This window comes from Gymnodraco acuticeps, unplaced genomic scaffold (assembly GCF_902827175.1).
Source record: "Gymnodraco acuticeps unplaced genomic scaffold, fGymAcu1.1, whole genome shotgun sequence".
Taxonomy (NCBI): Eukaryota; Metazoa; Chordata; class Actinopteri; order Perciformes; family Bathydraconidae; genus Gymnodraco; species Gymnodraco acuticeps.
This window is the reverse complement of record NW_022992126.1, coordinates 3911956-3933362: the sequence shown is the minus strand read 5'-3', so window position 1 is coordinate 3933362 and position 21407 is coordinate 3911956. Positions and strand designations below refer to the sequence as shown.

General features: G+C 41.5%; 1 protein-coding gene across 2 annotated transcripts; it reads left to right on the top strand.

Annotated features, from left to right (window-relative positions):
- The first annotated feature begins 4926 nt into the window (after nucleotides 1-4926).
- Nucleotides 4927-21357, top strand: fip1l1b (FIP1 like 1b (S. cerevisiae)). Of its 2 annotated transcripts, none has more exons than XM_034203509.1 (16): nucleotides 4927-5212; nucleotides 5584-5632; nucleotides 6261-6327; nucleotides 6477-6607; nucleotides 6891-6955; nucleotides 7086-7193; nucleotides 7563-7693; nucleotides 7907-8025; nucleotides 8676-8732; nucleotides 17673-17772; nucleotides 17903-18056; nucleotides 18182-18263; nucleotides 18832-18884; nucleotides 19002-19191; nucleotides 19679-19831; nucleotides 20715-21357. In XM_034203509.1, the coding sequence occupies exons 1-16, from the start codon at nucleotides 5134-5136 to the stop codon at nucleotides 20854-20856; spliced, it is 1680 nt and encodes a 559-aa protein (XP_034059400.1). In that variant the 5' UTR covers nucleotides 4927-5133; the 3' UTR covers nucleotides 20857-21357. The 2 variants fall into 2 exon arrangements, with proteins under 2 accessions (XP_034059400.1, XP_034059399.1); XM_034203508.1 differs by having other exon boundaries at nucleotides 6861-6955.
- The last annotated feature ends 50 nt before the right edge of the window (nucleotides 21358-21407 follow it).

The following is a 21407-nucleotide window of genomic DNA, read 5'->3' as shown; positions in this document are numbered from 1 at the left end:
CTAGGAAAGGCTATAGCTATTTCCTTCAGTAAATGTGAATACATTTTTGACAGATTAACTTCAACAACAGACTTTTTTCTGTTGAATAATCTGCTAGAACACAAAGGAAACCTATACCGGTGTCATAGTACAAAACACCTGTTCAGCCCATAGTCCAGCTGCCCATAAACTCAATGAGGATGTCACTGTGTTTGTTTGTGTGAGAGTGTGGTTATCATTCAGGATCATCCATATGTCTTCTCTGAGTTCACATGTCATTTGAGCAGTTTATGTGCCTTTCCCTATTTCATTATTCATCATATAGGTGAGCGTCTATAGCAGATATGGGCTGACTCACTATGACTTAGTGTGTGTGTGTGTGTGTGTGTGGTGTGTGTGTGGTGTGTGTGTGTGTGTGTGTGTGTGTGTGTGTGTGTGTGTGTGTGTGTGGGTGTGTGTGTGTGTGTGTGTGTGTGTGTATATGGATCCACAGTGACTCACTCAGTGCATTCAGACAGATGAGGACAGCGGTCTCATGGAGGGCGACGGAGGTTTCATACAAGAAAAATTGCCACTTAGATTAGATTACGTAATGAAAAACATTCTCTCTCTTTCTCTCTCTCTCTCTTGTTCCCTTTCACCTTCCCCTTTCTTCCGCTCTATCTCCTTTCTCCTTTTTAGGCTCCCCCCTCCCCCATACACACACATCATAACTCAATAATCTACAAATGGATCTTCACACCCTCAGGCAGACACGTAGGTGCACCTTCTATGGCTTTTTCCACTAAACGCACTCACACATTTAAACCCGAAGAATTCCTCATCGTTTCTCCTTTCAATGATTGGCCAAAAGCTCATACAACCTTTTTTTCCCTGATGCAATCCAACACTGTTCTCTGTCTGCTGACTGGACATTATAAACCTGATATCTGTATATGATATTTGTCTTCACTCGCCTTTAATACAGTCAATGCAGTGGAGGTTGTTTTTGTTACCCACTATGTGGTTGTTGAGTGTCCATCCATGGTTCAATTGTGGTGTTGCACATATCAATTATGACCCATTGAACATTCGGACTAAGAGGTGGGCAAAAGAAAATAAAGAGCATTTCCTCAGAGAAACAATGTAAACTTTACATTTCCATGGATATAATTTATTACAACTGAAAACCATTTATTTATAACTTAAAATTATTAATATTACAGTATATATATTGTGAAATAAGTGTTTCTGCTTTTTGTTAGAATTAGATGCCAATATGACACTGTGACTACACTGTCCTGTTTGTCAGTCATTGTACCTTCAATACTGACTGTCATCTACTGTAGCTAATAAACTAACTATATGGACTATTACCTCATACAACCCCACTTCAAAAGATTTAAACTATCCCTCAAACCCAAACCACGACCCTTTCACGAACCTAACCAATTCGTTTTATTGCCCTAACTTAAGGACATTTCTTGCAGAAAGCACTGAAGTCTAACCTCTCCCATGTGAGGAGGGTCTAAGGCTATTTTTTTTTTAATACAGCCCTGGAGAGTGATATCAATCTTCTCATGTAAATCTAGGAAGAAACTAAATAGGGATTCAATTCTCATTATTTCTCTTTTGCTTTAAACATTGTCATAGAAGGATATCCTTATGTTAGCTGTCTGAATTGTTGTTTTGCAGAAACAAAAGGACAAAAACAATCATTTATCTCAGATCATAATGGCCCATTAGAAGAAAAGATACAGTTTCTGTAATCATGTTTGCAATAATTATCTCATATTCTATTCTAAGGCCTTAGTTTGAAACAGAAGTGTATTTATTTTCACAACAGATGGATCTTTGTGTAGTGAAACAAAAGAGCAGAAACGGCTGTGTTAAGCTGTCATGCATCACACCGTTGAGATAACCAATGATAGATCCAAAGAGATAGTGTGGATTGAAAATGTGCCAAAGCACATATCTTAGTAAGCTAATATCTGCGTGTGTAATTACTGATAGCCCAATGATCGCCCTCTGTCTGGATAAACTTGATTAGCATCGACTAAGCTGTGAGATACCCTAATCCACCGTTAGGAGAGAAGGATGGACGCAGGGAGAGAGGGAGGGAGGGAGGGAGGGAGGGCGGGAGGGAGGGAGGGAAAGAGCACAGACACAGAATAAGACAGGATGATACAGTGAAACAGAGTGAATGGCAGAGGAATGAGAAAAGGGAAATAAAGGCAAACATGGTGCAAGAGGATGGAGAGCAGAGGGGTAAACTACTGGGGTGGAGTAAAAGAGAAGGGAGGAAAGGGTCATGGAAAAAAATGAACAGAGGCAGCAAACTACGTCAGAGCAGGACACAGCCTGAGGGCAACTAGAGGAGCACCACGTGAAACTGTACTGAACTCCTTCAAAATAGGCCTCCCCTTTTTATTTCTTGAACGGTTCTCACCATTACATGACATGACTGTACCGACCTGTGTGTTGAATTGTGCAGTTTCCAGTTTATTATGAAAACAATTCGAACTGAAAAGTCGGTTAATTGACTTTATTTCACAAATGTCGTAATGTCTCTTTGTTTTTTTTCAACTTGTTTGCAATAAAACATTTTATTTCATTATAGTAAACTGGCTGGGGTGATGTTATAGTAAGTGCCCATATAACATGATCTCCAAATAATGAAAAGGGAGGGTGGGATGATTACATATAAAGAGATTGAAGTAAATAATTAAATGAGGAAAAATAGGAGAAGAACAGAAAGAGGGAGTTAAAAACAGAGATGAGCTAGATGGGGTCAGTGAAATAAAAGAAAAAATCACAATTAGTCTAACTGAAATACATTGGTATCTATCTCTCTACTGTGTGTGTGTGTGTGTGTGTGTGTGTGTGTGTGTGTGTGTGTGTGTGTGTGTGTGTGTGTGTTGTGTGTGTGGGTGTGTGTGTGTGTGGTGTGTGTGTGTGTGTTGTGTGTGTGTGTGTGTGTGTGTGTGTGTGTGTGTGTGTGTGTGTGTGTGTGTGTGTGTGAGTGTGTGAGTGTGTGAGTGTGTGAGTGTGTGTGTGAGTGTGTGAGTGTGTGAGTGTGTGAGGTGTGAGTGTGTGAGTGTGTGAGTGTGTGAGTGTGTGAATGTGTGAGTGTGTGAGTGTGTGAGTGAGCATGGAGATCTACACAAATGCTCTGATGTGATACAGTAGCTAATTCTTACATGTACCCATGTGTGATTCTTTCGTGGAGGTAAACAAATCAATGTACTCATACATATAATATTACCACTGTGTGTGTGTGCTTGCATTGATTTAATTTCAGATTCTTCTAAGTGTGAATGTTGTCCACATCTCTTTATGATCACCACTGTTAAGAAGTGAGAAATGCTGAAGCAGTTGAGAAAATACAGAGGGGGAGAATCCATAGACTGTTTTGCCATTTGCTGAAAAAGCTAAAGTGGCTTCCATTTAAATGGTCAAAGGCCATAAATGCATTAACAATCCTCTTTGCATTAATGGGGGCAACTTCTTGTACAAACAGAACCACAGAAGCAATCAGTTTGCAGATGATGAGCCTGCAGCAGCTGCTTGACTTCATAAATGTATAAAAGGATGCAGTATGACTTTGAGTAAAAAGACAAATACATTTAAATCTCATGTTGAACAGGAAGAATGTGTGGCTTTGTGCAAAAACTGTGGAAAAAGTAAGTATTTCTTTAAATAGAAAATAAATAGAGAATCACTCATAAGGCATTAAATGGATTGGCTCAAAGACCTACTAAGCTGATACATGGAAGGGGTCCCGCTATGGTCAACAGAAACAACTGCTCTTACAGGTCCTGTTTGGGTTAATGACAAGACTCACTGTCAACTCATTGCAGTATGTTATATATTGAGGATGTTTTCTTTTTTCCAGTTATGCCCTGCCCTGGCTGCACTGCTAATGTTACATATTGCAGTATATAGATTATTACACCTTGTTCCTGCTCAGTAAATCCAACAACCACAGTCTTAATGCTGACCACTGAAGGGAAGAGTGCCTTGTTCATTTTCCTTGGCAGTCCAGCGATAAAACCCTTTCACTCAGCCGAACATCTCTAACTCTTTGCCTTTGTAAAGCATAATTGATGTTATTAGAGTTACATTATTTTCAAAACCAATGCGGAATGTTTTTTTTAGGAACACAAAAACAGTGATTCAGTTTCTGACAAATTATTTTATTTATTCTTTAGAAATTGTTTGCATTAATAGACCTGATGTACCACCATCCAGGTTTTAATTTTTTTTGAAAACTTCCAATGTAGACCACATCTAAAGTGCATTATAAGGGAAATGATAATGCATTTATAAATCTTTGTGGGTGCACTCAAAACACACAGAATACTTAGAACACCACATCAATCAGATTACCAGAACTGCAGTTTTCCACTAAAAAAACACATTTGTTTATTACAGTGTCCATCACTCCCTTTCTCTGCTGCTAAATCCTGATCCATCCCACAATCTACCATGACCACATCGCCCCTGTCTTCCATAACCCCCACATGCTCGCTGTCCGTCAACATTTTCATTTAAAAAATCTTTCGCCTCACTAACAAAGCCCTCCACAACCAGTTCAACTGGCTCCATCACCTCACTGATTTTTCATTACAACGCTAAGTTGAATACTTGATTCTGATGGGTCAACAGTGCCAAGTGCCCCTGTAACTCTGCACTTCATAAATCAATAACATTGAAACCAAGTCAGTGACACAAATGCTGTTACTAAAACAAACACCAATTATGTTATTTTAGATATTTATGTTTAAAATGTGTTCAACATTGAATGTGTCCCTCATAAAATAACTGCCCCCAGCTTGGCTCCCCCAAGTAAAATCGGTCTAGATTAGAACCGCCACTAGTTGTTGTTCATGCATTGGTTGCCCCTGGATACAGCGGGACCTCCCTCAGCCCGCGGGGGGCGCTGTGTTTTCTGCAGAGACTCCTTCACCTAGCGGGACACCAACAACCTCTTCCGGGTTCACACTCACTCGCAGACATTGGAGATGAATCTGTTGAAGGCATCATTTTGTGTACAATAGCGCGTTTCCCCCGCTGAAGGGATAACATTGAGGCTGTATTTCTGCATTTAGAAGCTTGGGTTAATATTGTGTTTCGGCCGCTGCTGCTGCTGGGGTAGCTCCGTGTTTTCCGAACATGTCTGCGGAGGAAGCGGACAAAACAGGCACCACTGATGCCAGCGGTGGAGATGAGGAGGAAGAATGGCTATATGGAGGTACAAAAAACACTCATGCTTCCCACAAACATAACTCATTTTGACCAAAAGAGATATGAATCATTGTGTGTAGTTCTGTTTAAATCCACTGCTAATCAACAGCACTGCTATAAGAAGATTAGAGAGTTAGCATGGAAGCTAAGCTAGCAGCGCCTGTTTGCAATTCCCGGCCTTTTGCAGCCGTTTGACTGGAGCAAAGTGCTGTGGAGAAAAGTGGTTAAATGTGTCTCTTTTACATAATGCTATTATTCAACCGTAAATATGGAAAATAATCCCTATGTAGTTTTGTTTTGGGAGTAGGCAAACATAGGAAGCTAATGAATGGCCTCTGCTGCTATGGTTGTTATAACTTTGTGTTTTTCATCTGTTAGATGAGTGTGAGGACGAGGACGAGGAAGCCAAACTGAATGCTGCTGTCAGGTATTTAACACAAGTCATGATGCATAAAAACACATTTAGATTTGTATAAGTGATTTAAAAACTCTCGAGACAGTGACACCTGTTTACATCTAGAGGAGGAGTTGCTTTCCCCAGCAGCACATGTCAAATGAACCATAAATACTCATAAATCCACTTCCCATTATACCTCTCTCACACACTGCCGTTATAGTCCCTAAATTAAATATTTTTCAGTTTGATAAAAAAATGTACATTATTTGTATTTGTTCAACAACTGAAGAAATTAAAACAAATGTATAAAGGTTTGTCATTTGTGAAAACCGTAGTGTTATACTTTAATTTAAGCGCTAAATATGAGAGTATAAAAACCCAGTTTGAAAAGAAGTTGCTGCCTAACTTCAATCTAGAAGTGGCCCGTGTAAGTGTTGACATTCAACATCATTCTTTTTATTTGCCGCTTATGCTTCTATTAAAGCATTTGTTGAACATTTATAAAAGCCCATTTCCCCACAGTTTTTGAAATCTACAATCTTTTAAAATAAGGTTTTATTTTCCATTAATACCATTCTTTGAAGACATTAGAATATTTTGTTATGTGCTTTTTGTAATTCAAATACTTTTGATGTTTCATTCTTTATTCCATCCACAGTGCACCTGCTGATACCTCCACAGAGGACGCTGCTGAACACGCTACAGGGAATGGAGTGGCCTCTGAGGTAGGAACGTGCATGCACTCTTTCACAGTGTGTGCTACGGCACTTGTCCTTATTTTCTTGTTTTTTTAAGTTTCCCTTCCTCTCACAGTTGTTTTCTGTTCTTCTGTGAAAAGCGCATGCCTCATTTTTGTATTTTCCTTCTCTTGCAGGCAACAGGGGAGGGCGAGGGTGAAGGTGAAGGCGTAACCGAGGATGTTGATAGTGACAGTGACAGTGATGATGACGACGATGATGTCCGCATCACTATTGGAGTCATTAAAACTGGAGCACCACAGTACACGTAGGTTTTATTGAAAGTGTGGTGTTTTGCAAATATTTGCCAAAATTAAGGGCAGTGATTAAGATTTTAATATGGTCTTTCATTTTTATGTATTTTGTGCTTGTTACTACTTAAAATAATTCAACTTGAAGTAACTTATCCTGGCATTGACCTTGAACAGAGACCAAGAAGTTCATTCACCACAGAGTTCACTGTTATTCTTTACTTGTAAATGATAATGAATATAGTGGTAATTACCGCTAATTAAGAGCAGACCTTGTGATATTATTTCTTTACCTCCCAGAACTTACGGAGCTCCCCCTGTCAATCTCAACATAAAGACGTCGGGCTCCAGACCTTATGGACAAGGTAATGTGAAGGGGTTGTTGAAGTAAATCCTGTTTTCTGAAAACACAGAGAAACAGACATCATAGCTATATATAAATAGAGTATGATAAAGTTTGTACAGTTAACAAGTTATGTTGTTTCTTTTCTGTAGCCTCCAAGATGAAAGGAGTGGATCTGGACGGACCTGGAAACATAAACGGGGCTCCAGTGCTGGAGGCAGACATGGAGACCTTTGAAGAGAAACCCTGGAGGAAGCCAGGTCAGTGTTTGTAGCAAAAATCAACCCAGGAAACATGAGTTCCTTTGGCACAGCTATTTTCAGGATATTTGTTTACAAAGATATGCATAGTAAAGGATTCAACACAACTCTTAAAACTTTAAATAACTTTAACTGCATTGTATTTCTTACATAATGAATCTTGATCTAATGCATATTTAATGTGTTATTGTTTATTCAATGTATGGTTTATTACTGTTGCTTATGTCATTTTTTTCCTGATGGTTTTGTCTGATGTAAGGTGTCCTTGCGTGACATTAAAGGCACCTTTTTAAAATGTATTATTACTGGCATTTGTCATTATGTCATGCCAAATATTTACAGCCTATCTCTATGTGTTTGTGTGTGTAGGAGCGGATCTGTCAGACTACTTTAACTACGGCTTCAATGAAGACACATGGAAGGCTTACTGTGAAAAACAGAAGAGGCTGCGCATGGGCCTGGAGGTCTCTACCGTCAGCTCTGTGGCGAGCAAGATCACCGTGAGAGACTAGCGTTTACTCTGGCCTTTTCATCCATCAACACTCTACATTTCAGCAGCTGTTGTAGTCATAGTACCCTCTATCTCATCAGTTAGTTGGAATCAGAGCAGTTTTATGCCTGGTTTAACCTGGAACTCTTTTTTATGAAAATATGTGTTTTAAAGCTCAGAAGAATGCATTATATTAACAAGCTTTATTTTGCCTCTTTCTTAGGTTCAGCAAGGCAGGACAGGCAATGACAAGGACATATGCGTTTTGCCTGTTCACACCTCCAAACCAGACTTCACATCTCCTCTCAACATGTACAAGCCCGTTATCAGTCAGGTCACCAGGTAAAACTTCTGCTTTATCTTCACTTATTGAGGCACCTGGAGTGATGTGCACAGACATTTAGAAAGTAGAAGTGAAAATAAGAAATGTAGTGTTTTCCCCTATGCCTGTTTCATTTAATAACGAGTTGAAAATGTTTTGAGATAGAAAAAAAGTAATGAAGACTTGACGTATGCTGGGTTGAGGTTTAGAAACTTGCTCTATCAAGTGCCTCACTGGAAGGAAATAAGGACTAAGAAGAGGGGGCCATTTTTTGTGTTAAGCTTTTTTAAGTCAACATGACCCATAAATCACACCTGAAGATATGCCATGCTAAAAAAAACGGCCTTTTTATAAAGCCATTTTGTACAATACCAGAAAAAGTGCTCTACAACGTTCCCCCTCATTATTCACCATTGGCAGAGGGAACAACTTGGGGTGTCTTGACATGCAGACAGGAGAAGCTGGGGGTCAAACCGCCAACCTTGTTTAAAATGTATTCATTAGGACGAATCTCTTGAGATGTATTTTCTCATTTATGAGGGATGATAAAAGCCGACCTGTTCTATTTCTGAGCCACAGCGACCCCTCAACAGGTCTCCCCTGTACATTGTGTTTCTGACCATTTGTGTTTCTCACCTCCTATAACACATTCTTTGTTTCAAAATGGTAGGATCTCTCCCCCTCAGTGGCCCGGCCCGCCTCCTCCTCAGGACATGTCCTATTATACGTAAGTTGGCATGGATCTGATGTTAAATGTGTTGATGTTAAAGGGTTTTTCTTCTCCCCTCATGAACACAGAAAAACTCCCGGTGCTACTTCAAAGGCCCCGGGAATTCTTTCTTTTTTTTTGTGGTGGGAGTGGTGCATGATTCATAACTTAGAAAGTGAACTTAAAGGTGACCTATTATGCAAAATGCACTTTTGTACGTCTTTTATACATGAATATGTGTCCCCGGTGTTCCAGGGAACTCACCAAGTGTCAGAAAACACAACCCGCTCTCTTTTCCTCCATACCCAAATCTCTAAAAACGGATCTGATACAGACTGATCCAGATTTGAATTATTTTCTACGTCACAGAAGTGGTTCTCCGCCTATATGGCCAACTCTCCACCTATCAGGGGAATGTGGGGTTGGGCCACCACTGGCCATTGCCTCTCGAAAGCGCTGGAGACGCTGTAGTACATATGCCAGGCCTGTAAGTGGCGCTGTAGTCTGCCACAAAAGCAGCGAAGAAGACTTCTCGCTAGGGGTCTAACGGTATCCGTATTCGTCCCGTACCGTCACGGTTCGGACGTCACGGTTCGGCACACGCAGTCACACGACGAATACGTCTTTTTTTTACGAGTGGGGAAAAAGTCTGTCATTCAGGGCAGTATCCACTACACCATTTATAATCCAGGGGGCGGTATTGCGCCTAAAAGCTGTTTGCCAGCCGCCCTTAAACAACAAATTTAAGAACAAGAAGAAACACAACAACAAAACGAACAATACAATAAGAAGAAAAGTTAGTATGGCGATTTCAGATAACACACAGGAGCTAGAACCCACCTGCTTCTTTTAAATCAGCTGTGTGGGAACATTTCGGGTTCCCTGTGGACTACAATAACGATGAAGTGCGCGAGTGGTGGATCGGACGAGGACGGTGTGTCGCCGTTGTTCTACAGTGGTGCGGTATGCTAATAGAAACACACGCCAAACATGCTAAATCATATCAGAAGGCATCACTCAGATTTGCGAATCACCGGAGCCTGGCAAAAGACAACAGCAGTTCAACAGCTGATCCCCGCTGTTTTTAAGAAGCCAATAGACATGAGAGCAGAGAGACCAAAATAAATAACGAAGCTTTTGGCATATGTTTTTCAACGACTTTGCGCTCTTGAAACACTTTGTTATTATTTATGATGTCATATTTTCAAGACATTCTTTTTAGCTTTACAGCTTGATGAAACCTTTTTGTTTGACATCAGCCATTATAGATAATATGGCCATCTGAGTGTACTGTATGGTTGGTTTTTAACTGTTTAATACAGTTAATTATTCAAAAAAGAGTTCTTTATTTTTAAACTGAAACTTGCACTACTGTTCAAACATAAATAACAACAAACCTGGAATAATGCATTTGGGACTTTTTTTTAGCTTTTTCTTGTTGTACCGAACCGTACCGATCCGTGACTTCTGTGAACCGTTACACCCCTACTTCTCGCGCATGGTTGCCCTTCTGTTTATTCTCCGCTGTGGCTCTTTTTCTCCCTCCCAGAGGCAAGCGTTTGCTCCTGCTGCTGTTATTCATTGCAATCCCTCCCTCGCCATAATTCTCTCCGGTTAGTCCACCAGCAGATGACAAACACCCACCTCTCCGCCTCTTCCAAGGGACGAGGGGACCGTGCGGCAGAGTTTCAGTTCGATTTTTTTTCCGCCGGTCAACATGTCCGTTAAAGTTAAAATCTTCCGGACAAAATTTGAAAAGTGCCGGTCAAAGGTCTTCTTTGTTATTTATTGAGCTTTAAAGGTCCCATGTCATGCTTTTCCGGTTATTACCCGTCCCCTTGTGTGTTATGAAGGTTTTTATGCATGTAAACGGTGTGCAGAGTCAAAACCCTCAAAGTACACCCTGTAGCGAGTAAAACTCTTAACACAGAAAATACCTCCCCAAAACGCCTCGTTGAAGATAAGTCATTGGTCATTGTCCATTGTTTACTTCCTGGGTATTGTGACGTAGGAATGGCCAGTAGCCGCGCCCAGAGCTATGACGCGATACGGTCATGCGGTACCCGGAACCAAATGGACCAATCCGTGGAGCCGTTACGTTAAGCCCCCGCTGAATGGTCCAAATTGACCAATCCACAGACTTCCTCACACACTCGGTGCAGGCAGCGCTGTTGATTTCTCCTCCCTGGCTGCAGGCTGATAACAGACAGTTGGGATCGGGGTGAAATTCTCTCTGCAGAGGCATTCTCACAGCGTTTATCAACCTTTTTCTTACTCAATATCAAGCCACACTTATTGTTTTTACTTCGGCTGTGACTTTGGCCCTTTCTCATTTCTCTAACTCCCCTCCTCGACTCCTATCCTCAAGACTTAGTCCCGCCCACAGGAGATGCGAGCCGAGGAGAGAGGAGGGGAAGCAGCAGGCGGTTAGAGAAATGAGAACTCCTCTCCTCTGAGCGGTCATTTTAAAGAGACGTCCATTAATGATGACAGGAGGCACAGCAGCCCTCTGTCTGATGGACAGATGTGTTCATGACGACTAAATATATTTACTTTGATTCATTCACAGTGCGGTATAATGAGACAATAACCGGCTACAGATGCGGACACACACACACATATATGTATATATTTATATAAATATATACAATTTTAGAATCAAACAGAGCACTCTCATAACAACGTAACACTATCAGAGACTGGATATATCCCCCCCCCACACTGGTCGCTACAATGAGGACAATAAATTACGGGCCAAAAGTTTTGAAAGTAAGCAGAGGACACCAAACCAACTGAGACCTGTCTGTCCGCTGCATCTACGCACACACTGTACCACACACACACAGCCTAACAGCCGTTGTGTATTTTATTATGTGAAGCACTAAATGGTTTTAGAAAAATATCGACTCTTTGTTTGTAGATATCTACTAAACTAAAGCAAATAAAGAGAGTAGGCCTGTTATACTGAGTGATATATATTATACACACTGCTCTGCTTTCTGCACGGACCTCACAGCTGTTCTCACTGTAAACATCACATCCGATGAGAGCAGTTCATAAAATAATATCCAGGGGATGCATGCAGAGCTGTCATTGGCTGAGATAAGTCCGGCCGTGCGTCACGACTCTTTGAAACATCTCTGTTCCCGGAAATGCATCCACGAAGGAGCCGTGAAGGACCCATCAGTGTATCCTCGGTTATAGCTCCTCCAGAGCGCCTCCTCGATGCTCGATCCTCGGTCCTCGAAGTGCATTTAGAGCAGGGGTGCCCACACTTCTTTGGCTGGTGAGCTACTTTTGAAATGACCAGCTCACCGAGGTCTACCAACCAAAAATAAAATCCGAAATTGCAAGGGTTGCTGAATAACACATTTTATTTATACATGGGATAACTACAATAGGGCTGCAACAAACGACTCATTTGATAATCGATTAATCTATTGATTAATGAAACGATTAATCGACTATTCGGACTATTACTGTATGCCTTGCACAATTTCTCAAACGCCCTTATTTAGCCATCAACTTTTAGATTTAGCTTGAGGTTGTTTTAGGCATGTGGAAACTAACAAGACAATAAAGATGAATACTTGATTCAAAAATACATATATTATTAAATTAACTTGACAAATTGTTTACAAAACTAACATTGCTTTTATTTAAATTAAATAAATAATATTTCACATCAAAAGAAACAAAAGTGTTTTAACAAAACGTATTAAATAATCTGATGACAGAACTGTAAACAGAATAGCTGAAACTTTAACAAAATAAATAACTCAGTTACCTCTAATCATTAACCCATGTTTATATAATTGAGTTAATTCCGTGTGTTGCTGCTAGCATACATAACACCTGACGTGGAAACGTTACTCGTGGATGGGGGGGCTACAGAGCTACTAGAAAGACAGTCGAACCCGGTGCATTCCTCCGTCTGAATGTGGAGCACTTTTGCTAAATGTTTAGACACATTGCTCGTGTTACCGCCCTTACATACTAAACACTTATTGCACTTTTGGTAACGAGCATTGTCCACCTCAAGACGGGTAACATTTAACCACACCTTGGAGCGCTTCTCTCCGCCATCCCCGCCGTGTGTTGCTGCATTTGCAGCTGAGTGTGTGTAAACTGCCCCGCCCCCTCGCACACAGACGGGGGAGAGATCTCGTCTCGATTGGAAAGGTCGAAAATACACCGACCATAGACGCATTTGTTTGTCTTTTTGCATGTTAGAAACGAGTTGGCGAGATAATGTTTGTGTAGCAATAATACATGACCTTTCTCAACTCGCTACTCGGAGGGAAGTCGCTGTCATATGCCTTGTGAACACTCTGATAATGCCTCTCCACGTTACCTTTCTTTGGCAAAGCGACGCTTGCTTTACAAATAAGACAAATAAACCAAAAAATATTCTTCCTCCCATTCTGGGTGGAAGTTCATTTCATTTCAAACCTTTATTTAGACAGATAAATCCCATTGAGATCATTGATCTCTTTTTCAAGGGAGACCTGCTCAAGTAGTTCCACAAGAAACATAAAAACATAAATAGAACAACAAAAGGACATACAGCATCATTTACATAATTATCCACATAAACAGGTACCAATAGCTTCCGATTGACTAGCATCCAACCGAGCTTTAAAAACATTTAGTGGCACCAGATTGTTCAGTTTCCATTTCATTTGCAGACTATTCCAAGACAGAGGAGCTGCGCATCTAAAAGCTGTCTTCCCTAAGACCGTCCTAGCAGTTGGCACATTTAATAAAACCACAGCATTCGATCTCAGGCAGTAGCCACTTACAATTTCCCGTGAGATCAGGGAGCAGATATAAGATGGAAGTTTCCCTAACATGGCTTTGTATATAAAAATGTACCAGTGACTGAGCCTCCGTACAGTTAGTGAAAGTAAACCAGCCCTTGCATACAGGGTACAGTGATGGGTTAATGCTTTACAGTTTGTCACAAATCTCAGTGCACTGTGATACGCAGCATCTAACTTGACCAGGCAATTGGCAGGTGCATTCATATACATCAAATCACCATAGTCCAGCACAGGTAAAAAGGTCACAGTGACTAGCCTTTTCCTGGCCTCAAGCGAGAAACAGGACTTGTTCCTGTAGAAGAAACCTAGCCTAACCCTCAGCTTTTTAAGCAGGTTATTGACATGAAGTTTAAAAGTGAGACAATCATCAAGCCAGATGCCAAGGTATTTGTAACAGGTAACCACTTCAAGTTTTATTCCTTGCGTAGTTACAATATCTAAAACAGGCTCTGGTGTCTTTTTAGCTTTAGAAAAGAGCATTACTTTGGTTTTCTCAACATTTAAAAGAAGCTTTAGTTCAGAGAGCTGAGTCTGAATAATGTTAAAAACAGCCTGTAATTTAACACCAGCCTCCTTAATGGAGGGACCTGCACAATACATCACGGTATCATCCGCATACAAATGTAAAGTAGCTTCATCCACATTTTCACCTAAACTGTTGATGTAGATGGAGAATAAAAGTGGACCTAAAACAGAACCTTGGGGAACACCATTAGCAATGTTCAACCACTCAGAAGACAGCCCATCAAAGTGAACACATTGGGACCTTTCAGAGAGGTAGTTCACAAACCACCCCACTGCATGGCTGGACATGCCTATACTGGCTAGCCTCTGCTTTAAAATGTGATGATCGACGGTGTCAAACGCTTTTGAAAGGTCAATAAATAGAGCTGCACAACTCTGCTTATTATCTAAAATACTCGCCACATCATTCACCACTTTCATTATGGCAGTGATGGTGCTGTGTTGTTTTCTGAAGCCTGACCGATGTTTAGACAGGATGTCAGTTGTACATAAAAACACCTTTACCTGTTCACTCACTAAGCGTTCAAGAACCTTAGCCAGAACTGACAACTTAGAGATTGGCCTATAGTTATTTAATAAGGTGGCCTCCCCTCCTTTTAGCAAAGGCAGGACATACGCTGACTTGCACAATTGTGGTATGTCTTTAGCTTTTTGCTCGGTCCCTTACTCATTTTGTTGTTTGTCTCTTTAACTTAATTTGAGTTTTCCCGGCACTTGACTGATTTTGTATCGCTTTGCATTCTGGGTTAACAGACTGGAAAGCGATAGGTCGCTTTTTCTGTCAATCAAGTAAACTCCTGAATTAAGTGGCAGGGAGGCCAAGGGAGGAGGGATCAAAACCTGTTTTGTCTATTTTAACGGAGCTGGATTTTTGTTTTTTATGAATGACTCGATCTACCAGCATTGCCACCGGTCGACCGCGGTCGACGTACTGGGCACCTCTGATTTAGAGAAATGAGATGTCCTTCAACATGGCGCGCTGAAATTCATTTCCGGGTCACTACCGGAGGAGTCGAGGAGGGGTATTTGATTAAATGAGAAAGGGCCTGTGTGTGTGCTCAGGATGAGTTTGGCTGTGTATCACTAAACAAGGAAACAACACCTCCACGGAGCTCAGCGCGATTCAAAACGTCCCGACCAATCAGAGCACTCTGTGCTCACAGGGAGGGTGGGGGCTGGAGCTATAGAGTGGCGAAGTCCCTCCCCTTCCGGTGGAGCTCCATGGGACCTTATTTCGGAAAAATGATGTATTGAAGTCAATGGAGAGAGAAAGATTATCTTTTGATCCCGTTTGAATTGTGCCACGAATTACACATATGATGTTTGTCAATTTAAAAGATAATTTTGCAAGTCAAATTTTTTTCAAATGTGTCGTAAAACTGTGAAGTAACACATGTTTGTTTGTGAAACGCTGAATGAACTACATCTCCGGTCTAGCAGAACAACACACGTCACCAAGATGGCCGTCACAACTGTCTTGTCAACAAAAGGATTGACTACCCTCACTACCACCACAATGAAACACGTCCAGAAGAATGTCATGCAGAGCTGCCTTCCTTTGATTCTCTCTGAACTGCCTGGTCTTTTCAATGTTTAATGTCAACCATTTGTGCAGATAGCGTGAAGTAGAAAAGATCGCAGATGCTAATGTAGCATTAGCATTTCTCCCCCGGGCTTAAATTGTGTATTATAGAATGATCACACCGGTGTGACAGTACACGAAATATGACTACTACTCTTACTGTTTAACATGTTGGGTTACTTCATGTTAAGGCTAATAAAAATGACAAGGCTGTAATGCTAACTAACGTGGTAGCTAACTTGATCCAGCCACTCCTGGTCCTTTCATCAGACGGGAAGCGAAAGAACGAGCAAGACCCATTGCTGGTATGATAACAACCTGGTACTAAGCACACAGGCATCTTGTTAAAGTTATCTTATCTTAGCCAGCGCCATATAGATATATTCTATCTATATGGCGCTGATCTTAGCTATCTCTTAGTGGAGGAAAACAGTTATGACATCACTTACGCGACTCTGGGATTTGTAGTCTTTCTAGTTGCGTATTTTTCATACTCTTATATTTCAACAGTTTTACGACAAACTGTGACTTTTTTTACATGGGAATGATTTTTTAGGATTGACAAACATGTGTAATTCATGGCACAATTCAAACGGGATCGAAAGATAAGTTTTCTCTCTCCATTGACTTCAATGCATAATTTTTCCGAAATAAGGTCCCATGGACCGGAAGTAAATGGGCGTGACTTCGCCACAACGAGCCGTTAAAGGCAGAGAGTGAAATTCAGTGAATACACGTAGTTTACAGAGATGCTGTATGAGAAACCAATGTGAGTTTGGAAAATGGCACAATATAAATCTATTCTAGTAGACCTCAACAATGGAATTATGATCAGTGGAAATGGCCATGACATGGGACCTTTAAAACAAATGAATAATGACTCTATATAATCATATATAACAATAAAACACGGAGGACGGAGATCTCTTTTTGTCCCCCTCTTCTCCTCGCTGCAGCCTAGCAGCTGATCTCAGAGCACGCTCCCCTCTCCTGCAGGGGGGCGTGGTCAGCTGCAGCTCACAGAATCAGCCCTCTGCAAAAACAGCGCTGGAAAGAGCAAATAGAGTGAAATGAGGCATGGCTAAAATGCAGGATCTGTTTGGTATTTTGAAAAAAAAAAATTATTTATATAGGTATGGCCCTACAATATATTGTTCAAATATAGCATGAAAGGTCACGTTTAAGTTAAAGCTTAAAGAGACACAAGAAAATCATCGTTTAAGATCAATCCACAGGTTGTTTTGATGACGGTTAGTATGAGACTTACTTGCTCCACATTAGTAAGTGATTTTGTCGGGGTGAGACATAAAGTTGCTGCCTTACCAAAAGGGTCTTCATTTATTTGGTAAGAGATGAAACTCTTCAATAGCTTTTTAATGAGATGCTTCTCCTTTAGAGGGCAATAAGTTCCCATTGGAGACACACACTGGTGCAACATAAAGGGTTTTAAGATCCATAGGTCACCATTTTATTGGGTGTTTAAATGTATCTTTAGAGACTCCATTGTTTCAGGCACTAAAGGAGATTTTTTAAAGAGCTGTAAAAGCCAGAAGTACAATCACTGACCATAAAAAGTACATCTACATTTGATTTTCTTTAAAGCTGGACTAGTTAATCAGCCAACAATATATCGTGGCTGTTGGGTCGTTGCACATATAGTGGTAGCGGTGTATATATTATTGGTAAGTGACACAGAAACTGCTCGAGAAGATTTACGGGTATTTGGAAACAGTGTCACTATTACAGATTTTGTAAACCAGAAAGCCCTGAAAATTCATTATTAAACTGTAATATGCCCTTACTCATTATGTATATCAGCCAAAGCTCTTTTAGAAAACAAATGATTTGTTTTCAGTGTCGGTCAATAGTTGTCATCTGTAGAAAGGCTTAAGATGACTTGAATGAGTTTCAATTTGATCTTTACTTAATGGTCATACCTGATTACGTTTATAATATATATTTTGTGTTGAAGTCGACAGGGTGTGGGCTCAGTGCATTGATTTTTATGTTCACATATTCTTTTCGCAGGAAGACGAGTGGTACGATAGATGTGATTGGTGGAGGAACGGCCACCATCAGCAGGGTTGAAGGCCGACGTAGACACAACCTGGAAGGCAACAATATCCAGGTACACAGAGGCACCGCAGACACTCATTAAAAACAAATGTTCTTTATAATTGTATTTTTGTGGTGAATAAACTACAGTTGAAAGGATCTGCGCTGTGAGTGAGTGTTGACATCCGGTCTGCTGTTTGCAGGTGATCTCTGAAAGTACAGACTCTGAGCCGACTCAGCCGGCTAAGATCCCCCCGTTCTTCCCCCCCGGGGGCCTTCCACCCAACATACCTCCTCCTCCATTCCTCCCTCCACCACCAAACGTCAACTCTGCACCCCCACTCATCCCCCCACCCAGTAAGTTTTTATCAGCTAGTCTTTTGGTGTTTTTATTTATTTCAAGCACACATCTCACCTTACACTATATTTGCTTTTTTATTATTTATTTGAGTGTTTATTCTCTCCTTCTTCCTCCCTCCTAGGGTTGCCCATTAATGTCCCTCCTCCTGGTTTTCCTCCTCCCCCCAGTGGGCCCCCTCCTACAATCATCCCCACTCTGGACAGGTAACACACAAGTACACACCAACACACGCACATTGGAAATAACTCGGCTCTTCTCCAAACAGAGGCTGCAGATTAAGAACATGTTTGTCCTGCTGCATGAATGTAATGATTTATTAAATGATACAGTAAAAAGGAGCTGCGGCGCAAACGGGTTGTTTAGGAATCACTCGTATGAAGGTTTTCATGAATGCAGAATGACCCAACCACAATAAACATGATTTTAAATGCAGGTTTAAACTACACACTGGTTGGACATTGTTTTATTATACATTTTTAATTATGTTTTAGGTATTATCCTGTCATCCTATAAATATTTAGTTTTATAGGATGACGGTATACAGAAATCTCCACAGTGGCAGGAAACGGGCGCTGCTCTGAGACGCATGTTGTCTGTGCAGCCTCCGAGACACATTCTCCACCAAAATACCAACGACATGCTTTTGACTTCATCCTGTGTCACAACAAAAATAGGGCTATGATCAAAGGACAAGAGCACACACACACACACACACACACACACACACACACACACACTCTGTAACATGATGGCTCTCCTCTGTCTCCACAGTCACTCTGGAGGTTATGACGGACGCTCTGTCCCTCCCTACCCGTTCCCTCAAGGTAGGAAGCTTTAGAGTGTTATCCGTCTGTGATTGCCGACTAGATTTCAGTCTCATTTCCAGGGAACGTTTGAAGTAATAACCAAGACTTCGGCTCCCCTCCTCTTTACCTTTTCAGGTGCGTACCCTCCACCCATGGCTGGAAATGTGCCTCCTCCTTGGCCCCCCATGATGGACAACTCCAAGCCCTGGGACTACTATCCCCGTCGAGAAGACAAGAGAGAGAAGGAGAGAGAGCGGCCCCGAGAGAGGACACATGAGCGGGAGAGAGAGAGGGAGCACAGCCCGTCAGCTATGGGCTACACCAGGTGAGAGGGACAGGGGAAAACAAACACAGATTTATCTCTACAGGTCTAGCTATTTGAATCAGAAATGAAAGAAATTGAGTTTATCGTGTCGCCTTAATATCTGCTTATTTGAACCTTGGACATGCTCTTTTCTTGTATGTATATTTTGTAACATCTACTATAGTGACGGATGGCCTGAATTGTGGAGAAAGTGTTAGTTTCATCACACTGTGAGATGTATAGATTTTAAAATAAGTAAAAAGAGATCACTGATATCAGAGTGGTATTCGGTAATGGCAGATATCCGGAGTTTAGGTATCAAAAAATGTATCATCGGACTATATTTTTTATAGCTTTGATTCATTTATGCTATCTGATCACAGAACAGTTAATTTGTTCATTAACTGCAACATCAAAAAGCATATTTGAGTCAGAGAATGGGAATGTTTTGTATGTATGCAAACACAACACAGTAAAGTGAAAGCTCTTGTTCTTTCTATGTCCATAGCGAAGAGGAGCGGTATCGTTACCGTGAGTACCAGGAGCGCGGTTATGCAGGAGAGCGACATCGTGAGCGCTCGAGCCGAGAGAAAGAGGAGGGGCGCCACAGAGAGAGGCGGCACCGAGAGAAAGAGGAGGGGCGCCACAAGTCCTCTCGCAGGTGCGTAAATACACAAACCGCCTCTCTTAGAAAATAAAATAGTGGTTGTCAAATCATAGTTTTGCAACTGTAACAACCATGATGTTTCTTATTTCTTTGGACATGACACCATGTGTGTAGCCACTAAGTGTCATATCTATTCCCTCCTTATATTATCCTAGATCTTTCATATGCCGGCGACTTGTACGCCTAGCCTACAACGGCAGGCTTCTCATTTGTATTCGGTCACTTTTTGACTGCTTTTGTCAACCTCCAAAATAAATAAAAAACCCATTCTTGCAAAAAAAATTCTAAAAGGAATTTGTGTTTAGCAAATGGTCAATTGTGGTTCTCTCAAGTTATATTTTCTATCTCAATCCTGGCTCCCCACAATGAAATGTACATTATCAGCTGCGTTATTGACGTTTAAAATGTGCACTCCGCTCATGGAAACCTCTGCTGCCATTGAGACATTTGTATTTCCCTTCCGGGGAGCCGTCTGACAGGAAAAAGAACTACATTCTTGAAGTATGCAAATATTTGCACACTAGTAGGAAACATGGAAATGAAAGCCGTGTTCGGTTAAAATCGATATGAAAGAGAAAACATTTTAATCTTGATCCTGTTGGCGATAACATTGCAGCCCTGGGTTAGACCTTTTGTTATTTACCTAACGCCACCTGTGTCCCTTTTTGTCCGTCTCCATTTCACTTCGCCTTTTCTTTCCTTCCCTCATTGATCTTCTTGTCTCAATGTATCCCTCGCTCATGCCTAACCTTTTATCTCTCTCTCTCCCTATTGTCTTCCCTCCCTGCCCTTTACTCTCCCTCTGATCTGTTTCCTCTACCCTCCCTCACCTCCTCTGCCCTTTTCCACCCTTCGGTCCTTCTCCTTGGATTAGCAGCAGTAGCAGGAGGAGGCACGACAGCGAGGAGGGCGACAGCCACCGGAGGCACAAACACAAGAAGAGCAAGAGGAGCAAGGAGGGCAAAGACGCCGGCGAGGAGATCACCGCAGACCAAGAGAACCAGCCGGGCATGGAGTAGTGATCCCCTCCTCCTCCCGTCTCCCTCTCTCCCTCCGTCTGTCTGTCTCCTGTCCCGTCTCTCCGGTTGCGTCTTCCCACCAAGAGGAAAAAGGAGAGGATGAGCACAGACCAACAAAACCAGGGAGTGGTGATTGATGCGTCCTGTCACTTCCCTCTCCATCAATCTCAATTCCCCCGCTTCCTGCTGTCGGTCACCTCACCATCACTTCAGGCAGAGAATGGATGGAGCGGAGAGGTGGTGAAGGAAGCATGGTCGTCCTTTTTACATCCGTCTTTCCATCACCAGCCCACCCAATACGGCATCAATGTGTCTCCATCCCCCTCGGAGCACTGCTATGACTGATAGGTCATGCTCAGAGACCTCCGTGTATCGTCAGGACGACCATCAGATTTAGCTCTTCTTTCTTTTCTCTGTTTGTTTGTTTGTTTTTGTCCCGTATGAAGACCTCTATAGAGAGCTGTCACTTTGTTAAGTTCAATTAAAAAAAACTTTTGATAAGATGCTGTTTTGTGACTTTTTTTTTAAGTTCAATAAACCCAATTCAAATT